General features: G+C 29.8%; 1 protein-coding gene across 1 annotated transcript; it reads right to left on the bottom strand.

The window, feature by feature from the left end:
• Window positions 1-1,179: 1,179 nt before the first annotated feature.
• LOC110725911 (stem-specific protein TSJT1-like) lies at window positions 1,180-8,018 on the bottom strand. Its single transcript, XM_021905378.1, has 5 exons — window positions 7,728-8,018; window positions 3,272-3,512; window positions 2,963-3,083; window positions 2,492-2,601; window positions 1,180-1,694 (listed from the first exon to the last, which is right to left on the bottom strand). Exons 1-5 carry the CDS (start codon window positions 7,928-7,930, stop codon window positions 1,659-1,661), a joined length of 711 nt encoding a protein of 236 aa, XP_021761070.1. The 5' UTR covers window positions 7,931-8,018; the 3' UTR covers window positions 1,180-1,658.
• Between the last annotated feature and the right edge of the window lie 524 nt (window positions 8,019-8,542).

Raw genomic sequence — 8,542 nt, 5'->3', positions numbered from 1 at the left:
TAAAAAAGTCTTGTAGTTCACCACCGTTGAAGAAATAATGAGCTATTTAGTCTTCATAAAAACAACACAAATTTCTGTAGTTCACTTTAATTACAAGTCTCCCACTTTAAATTCGTATATCATGAGTGGGCGGATCTAAGGGGGGTTCAAGGGGTTCATTGAACCCCCAGATTTTTTGAAAAAAATTATAAGTTTTGATTAAAAAAAAATAAGGTTAAAACAAATTTTTGTGAAGTAAATAAACAAATATGTAACTCTGGCACATTGGTAAGGGAGTGATTAATAGAGTAGTGAGGCTCCTCTTGATCATGGATGGGTTCGAGACCAACCACCTTCATTTTTTTGTTTTTTTTTCCCCTCTTTCGATTTCTTCCGTTGTTCTTCATGAGTTAGTCCATAGTTGGGTCAATAATTTTAGGAGTAGTATGTTGGTCATTTTGTTAAGTTAGAGAGTTAAATGAATTTAGAAGTTAATGAGTTTATTTAGTGGGTTAAACATGACATTATACTTTCAGTTTTTTAGCTTATTATTTGTTAGCCTATATATATGGCTCTTGTATTTGGTGAAGTAAGCATGAAGAAATATTATGAGTTCTTTATTTTACTTGCTTCATACTTATCTAATATTATTATTGTTTTTATCCTTTAGTACGTATTAAATTAGTTTCAACCGATTAATTATTGATTTGTTTAATTAGTTTTGATATATTGTTGACGTACAAATTGAATTCAGAAACTTAGAATTTAAAATTTTTACTTGGTCTTTTAATTGATAATTAGAAAAAAATTTCATTATCAAATTTGTGTTTATTGGGGACTTGGGATTTTTGTTTTTCGAATTTTCGTGTAATATTGATTTTTTGCAATATAATTACAGATTTATCATTTATAGAAGTAGTAATATTTTTAGCACGCTATCAAAGTATAAAACTCGAAGAATGCTTTTGTAGGGTTTTTTTATTTATTATTTTATAACTGTTTAATTCATCCATTTGTAATAAAAAATTTGAACTTATATATTGAATATTTAATTAATATATGAGCATCGTTTGTTTTTTAAGATTCTGAACCCACAGTTCGGAATTCCTGAATACGCCACTGTATTCATGACAGTACCAAGTTCTTCATTAATTCATTTAAAGACCATGCAATACGCAATAAATAAGAAATAGAAGAAAATAATAACATTAACTTTTTGGCGAAATTTATTAAAATCACATGTAGTAGTAGCTAATGTAGCTATGCATAGTGATAAATTATGAGGACTGCATTACATGGGACACCAATATGTTTATCTTACCAAGTTTTTTTTTTGACAACTTATCTTACCAAGTACTACCCTAGACCTTACCACAAAATAAAAAGTGAAAAAAAAAAAAAAAAAAAAAAAAAAAAAAAAAAAGTAGAATAATATTACCCTAGACAGAAAATCTTACAATGATAAAGCCACACATCACAGACAATAATGATAAACTTAAGTATCACAAAAACTCGACCCGCCTGAGCTGGCCCGCCCACCCGGCCACCCGACCCTGACTCTTATTAGACATCTATCTGTACATGGCATCCCTATACCACAAATTTAGTGACTAAAAATTAAATGTTGGATGATAGCAAATTGATTTGAATGTGAAGGCACCGATTTTGGAGTGACAATCCTATTTTGTGGCTGCCAATACTGCTGGCCCTTCAACCTGAAAACATCATCCAAATATCCAATCATGTGTCTTATTAACTCAATCGTATAAAACTTATATTTGTGGCTATAACTTCTTAGATGTGGCTTTTGGACATACACAATCAACTATTTACATTATTGTGATTTGTCGAGTGCAAATTAAATCAAGGGATCCGATGTTAATCAATGTATAAATAATGAATATCCCTACAAAAAACAGTGATTTTCTTAACATTGTTTCGTTTCGAACAAAGCTAACCTAGTATATTATAGATTTAGGATCATTTAAGTCATGTAAACTTACTTTATCTCTCTTTACGACGTACTAATTTGATTTGAAAGTCGGTTGTTGTTAATATATTATTGTATAGTTATCTTTAATTTAGTAAATATGTCTTTTAGGAGTTTTAGACAAGCTAGGTCAATATTGTGTAATACGAACATATATACTGTTGTGATTATCGGTATAAGGCTAAGCGATATGATTTTCTCCAATTCAGTCTTTATGTTAACAATAATTTTAATTAACAAGTCAATTTTTAAGTTTTTTAACGCTCAAATTAAGATTATAAATTATTAAAGTACTTCAGATTAGGTGCATTCACGAATTCTGTGATAAACTAAATATTAACTCATCATATTTTTTATTACCTTTTAATTAATTAGAATGTTTGCTTTGTGTAAGTCAACAAGACTTTGATCCTAACACACTTTGATTAGTATGCTTGTCACTAACTCACTACTATGAAGTATGAACGCACATATATTTTGTTAAAATTAAGGGAAATTAAGTTTATGTGATCATTTGATTACCTTGAATGTAGCACCCCACATCTCTTCATCAGTAGCAGGAACAGCAGTAACCTTGTGTTTAGGATTCTCGTAGCTTCTTAATTCTCCTATGGCAGTGGAGAAGAAACACCCTGCAAAACAAGTGTGACAGTAGTATTATGTATAAAGTAATACGTAAACTTGTATATATGTCACGATAAGGATATGTCTAGTAAAATTAGTTGAGGTGGTAGCTGGTAGCTGTGCAAGTACATGTTAGTCGTGAGACTAGATTACTTCATTTTTCACTCGATATATTATTAATTTATTATACTTTAGTTTTGTTTATTAGTCTTTATATGACCATATTATTGGTCCATTTTCAACCAATATTATCCAATATTTTGTACCAAAAGAGTGTTTTCTCACTTCTCAGGGTTCCATAGTCAATTTAATAGTAAGAGTGGGTTCGATATCTATCGCAATCTAAACAAGTCATACTCAAGCACCTACCTTGAGGGAAAGAAGCAAGTGACTTGCCACAAGAACCTTTAAGCAAGTCTGCATCATTAGCGAAGGCGACATACCCATCACAAGTGATTCCCCAGTATAGAGGAACTTTACCGAATTGGTCCTGCAACAAAAGATGGATAGATGTCACAAGTCTATTACAATTCTTAATAATCGGGTTGCTATATACTACCTCCGTTAACATTTACTTACAACTTTGGAATATTTTATGTCAATTAAATAATTCCCTAAAGTTGCAAGTAAATGTTAACGAAGGTAGTATATATATTTGGATGTAAGTAGTATACACACCGATGCCACAAACAAGGTGGAGGTAGACTTGTCGAAGACAATGAAAGAGAAGTCTCCATCGAGGTGGCCTATAACATGGTTTGTAGGGTGTGGAGCTCGATCACGAAGTGCCTTGTACGCTTCAATGATCAAAACTGATTCATTGGCTGTCTTTGATAGTCCATAATGTTGGTTTAGACTGCCTAGATTGTGAAGTGCTCCTTCAAATAAGCAGAATATCTCATCTTTCGCGGCAAATGACCTGAAATTTTATGCATATAAGATATAAGATTTGCTAGTTAGCAATATTGAAATTTGATGAGGTTGCCCCTTTACATTAAAATGGTTACACTTAAGTTGTTTATGATTGACAATGTAAGACTGTGACTAGTGAAATATAAGAAGATATCTAATGTTTCAAATATAAATATAGAGACAAATTTAACACTTTTTCACGTGACTATTTTTCCATCAGCATAAATCATAAGTATTAGTCAAACTTGATTTCGTAAATAGTGTCAACTTTCAAAGTGTAACCATTTTTATGAAATATGAGCGTAATTGTTCTGTAAAAGCAGGATTATATATTTATATTGTAGAAACAGTTGGATGTACTTAGAACATATACGAGTACATATTCTGTATTAAGGAACCAAGAATCAAAGTGTATACTCTTTTGTCTAGTAATAATTAATAATAAATAATAAATATATATAGAAATTTTGTGGTCCATGCATTCAACTTTTTAAGAATATTAATAATAAATATAATATTATAAATTTGTTAGCTGTGGCCTGTGGGTAATGAATTCTTAATCTTATGGTGCAAATAAGCTTTAAAAATCTTTCATATCTGGTATCGATTAATTGATCAGAACGAAAGACATGACAAGTTGACAAGTATATACTTCGTAGATGTATATTATGAAAAATATATTATATTCCATTAATTTTAACTTTTAGCACCTTATATTCAACTTTTAGAAGTATCAATTTTCTTCTTATAAAACATATTTGAAATTGTTTTTGTTCTTAAATATTGAATTGAAAATTGTGCGAAAAGTATACAATAAAAAAAGTGTATTGCCTGGAAACAAAGGAAATAGATAAGTAGAAGAGGTAAGCATCCTATCAAGTATCAACATCTTACCTAACTTTAAAAAAGTGTTCTCAATTTTAATAATGATGTTTAAAATCTCATCTACATTTCAAAGTTAGATAAGCAATTCTATCTAATTCTTCAAATTCAAAGATAAACATGTCACTCCAATAAGGCTTGATTAAGTACGATCCAATCAATTTGACTCATATTTAACTGATTAAATTTTTGCTTCATAGTTCCTCTAAGTGTAAATGTGTAATAAAAAAAAAGTTTCTTCTAATTGGGTCATGTTTGGGTTTATGGCAAATAATATGTCATGGGGTTTCAAAAAAATGAAAAAAAATTAATGTATGTTAATTAATTATTGAAAATAAGTCACACAAGGTTTCTAGAATGGTCAATCTGCGTCAATTTTATTTTATAGGATCATATGATTTTATCCTAAAAATTGCTAGACAACTTTTGTATAACCAAAGTTTCCAAACTTCCATAAATTCTAAAAAAAGGGAATTGGTAGTACTATGTCATAATAATAAAGTCTCGATAAGTAAAATTTTTAGCCATGAGGTTGGCGGTTTGATTCTAGAATTTTGTTGTGACTTGTGAGTGATCTCTTTTTATCTTCATGATTTCATCTCATATTATCATCTAAGAGAGATAAGGTTATTACGTCTACGGCTACTGCACGAATTTTAGAATTGAACGTGGAAAAACTTATACTTTGTCTATTTTGTATTAGCTTTTAACACTTCCCTTTTTATATTTATCCTACATTAACTGAGAAATACTCCGTCAATTGTTATCTAAATACATTATTATTCAACTTTTTTTTAATTAATATATAATTAAAGATACTCTTAATTAAAATAACGTATTGCTTTTTTAAAAAAAATAATAATAATAATAACACATTGCTTAACATTAACAATTTATTATTATTATTATTATTATTATTATTATTATTATTATTATTATTATTATTATTATTATTATCATCATCTTCTGTATTATTTGTTCATTGAAAAAACAATAGTGTGTCAAAAAAAAAAAAAAAAACAATAGATGTTTAAACAATGATATATACTACGGAGTAGTAGTATACCTCCATCTCTTTGGGCCTGTTCATATTTACTGAACTGAGTTGAACTGAACTGAACTGATTGGAGCTTAACTGAACTGAACTGAACTGAACTGAACTAAGCTGAAATGAATATTTTATGAGAGAGGGAAATTAAGAGCTGAACTGAACTGAACTGAACTGATTGGAGCTGAACTGAACTGAACTGAACTGAACTGATTGGAGCTGAATTGAACTGAACTGAACTGAAAATAAGTAAATATGAACAGGTCCTTTGTTTGCAAAAAAAATTTCCTTCATTTTTTAAATATGATACAGATTTAGAGGCACCTAGTTTTAAGTAATTTATTGACTTTAACAATTAACATAATCCACTATTCCCTTATTTCCATAGCACTTTTATTTTTTGAGTCAAATTTTTAAAACTGATAATTAATTAATTTATAAGAAATAATGTATTCTTTGCTATATGGATATTATTAGATTTATTTCATGTTTACTTTTTTTGTTAACTGAAGAAAAAAAAAACAAAAGAAAAGGAAAAACAAAAAATAATCACGCAAATAACAATGTTGTCAGCAGCCAAATGGTAAGAATAATGTACTCCGTATGACAGTAGTCACTTCAGTGTCAGTGATACATACGAGTAATACGATACGACGATGAATACGGTGTTATCACCACGTCAACCTTTTCTATCAAAAATTAATCCATATGTTTACGAAATCAATCAATCCATTTTTGAGTTACACGTCAGTATGAGTTATGACATACCTATAAAGTTTTCCTTTTAAAAATTGTACTCTATTAATTACTCCCTCCATTTTTTTTAAGTATTTTATTTGAATTTTGGCACTATTTATTAAACATACTTTAATTAATGTTTGTTAATTATACATAAGCAAAATTATACTTTGGTATTTGTTAAAATCATCTCAATAAATAAATTATTAATATTTAATTATTATAATTTATTGTTAATGATAATTAAAGATATTATTGCTCAAAGTTTTGCATTGATATTGGGGGTGTCAATTCGAATGATCGGATCTGATATGATCGGGTCTGATATTATTGCTCAAAATATTGAATACATGTTACTATGGGGTACTTAAAAAATTAGAGGGAGTATTACAATATTGTCTTTAATTACCAATATGTAAAGATTATAAACTAACAATTATTATAAAAGTATAAATTGAAATGAATTGGTTAAAGTAGAGTATACAAATCATCAAAATTGGTTAAAGTGGAGTGTATAAACACGAGTAACATTAAGCCGTCAATGTATGTAAGAAGAACATACAGTAATTATTTGAGGTTTATTTTTTTGAAGGAATGAAGTTAAGTACAACAAGTACATTTTATTACGGCAATACTTGGAGAAATGAGTTATTTACGCAACTTTTTTTTGAAACTTTATTTACGCAACTTTCATAAGTAACCCTTTGGATTTAGAATCAAACCAACTTAATCTTTAGGCCATAAATCTATTAATACCAAAATCCAACTTAACTCCTTCTCGGGCTGGGTTGGACATAAGGCCGGGGTAATAGCCCGAATTAAAAATCAAGTTTTGCGTGTTACCCAAGCGGATCGGGCCAAAGTTGATCAACTCTAAATTAGAGTTGAAAATTATAAATTAAATAGAAAATAATAATAATAATAATAATAATAATAATAATAATAATGGCCTTTTATTTAGTTTTCCATTTTATTTTGCGATCTACACCCACTTATAAAGTCATAAGTCACAACTTTCCTATCCAACTTTTAGTATGTGCTTGATCACCGATGTCAATTAATTTAGCCGGTTAAGTCATTGGTGATATGATTGATATCAAAGACTTGAGATCGATCAATTATAATCTACTCTTATAATTTACTTTAGCTTTAATTAAACTATAAGAAAAAGAGATATCTTAAGCTTAATGCAAATTTAATAAAGAGATACAAGTTTATTTACTTGATAAACAACATCAACCATCACTTGTTTGTCTAGTGGCAAATTTGCAATTAAATAAGGTATTTTTGCAATGTTTATACTATCTCTTATCCAAATTACTCGCAATTTTAAGCTATTATTTGTGAGATATAAAATATTCCAAAGTTGCGAGTAATTTGGACCGTATGTAGTATGTAAAACTGTCAACCCACCATCAGCGATTTTACTGGTGTTAGCGGTTTTACCCATTTTTATCCCAAAATATTACGATTTTGTCCCTCAAAAAATGAGAGTACAGTTATGAATATTGAATAAGAACCCAAAAATGAAAATTTTAAAGCAAACATATATACCTAGGCCGGAGAAGAGATTCTCTTTCATGAGAGAAGGCTAAGTGAGCAAAATCCCCAATCTGAGCCGAGATAGCGGCGGTGTTTCCGGCAAGGAAGCGGCTAACGAGCTCGGTCGCCTTCGTCTTTGGCGAAGGCGTCCGACTTCCAGCAGCCACAAGCTCCTCCGGGGGTGACACTACTGAGCTGCTGAACACTCCCAACATATTTAGCTCTCTTTCCTTCTCGGATCTCTTACTTTGTACTTTTCTGTAAGTTTGGAAGTTCAGAGAAAGGACATATAATTTGCAATGATCATAGCATTGCCTTTTAAAGGATGCTATAAGGGTATTTTTGTCATTTTATTGGGCGTGTGACCAATAAGAAGGTTCGCTTATCTTTAACAAAGACTAATAGGAAGCGTCTACTGCATTTGTTTTAGATGTGGAAAAGTTAATAGTTTGATAACCACAATACATAATTACTCATACTGTCATACCTCATTTGTTTCATATAGTTGATGTGTTTTAACTTTAAAAACTGGAGTATTTATTTTTATCTTTAAGCTAGCGTGACTTGATTTTAATTGCAGTAATTAATTAATCTTTTGGGATTTGGGTAACCTAATTTCTTTTTTTATTTAGCTAAAATTTTAGTTTGGGCTGAAAATGGTCCGAAAAGCCATCCATTTTTGGCTTGAAATAGTAGGGTTGGGCACAAATTTCTTACCGCGAACTTGGGCCTGGCTCAAAGCCTCGACCCGAGACAATTTTTTTTGCTTAGGCCCGACCCATGATCAAATCTGTATTTTTATTTTTATCTATAAATCACAAAAGGTA

This window comes from Chenopodium quinoa, unplaced genomic scaffold, assembly GCF_001683475.1.
Source record: "Chenopodium quinoa cultivar QQ74 unplaced genomic scaffold, ASM168347v1, whole genome shotgun sequence".
NCBI classification, from domain to species: Eukaryota; Viridiplantae; Streptophyta; class Magnoliopsida; order Caryophyllales; family Amaranthaceae; genus Chenopodium; species Chenopodium quinoa.
This window is presented reverse-complemented; position numbering and strand designations above follow the sequence as displayed.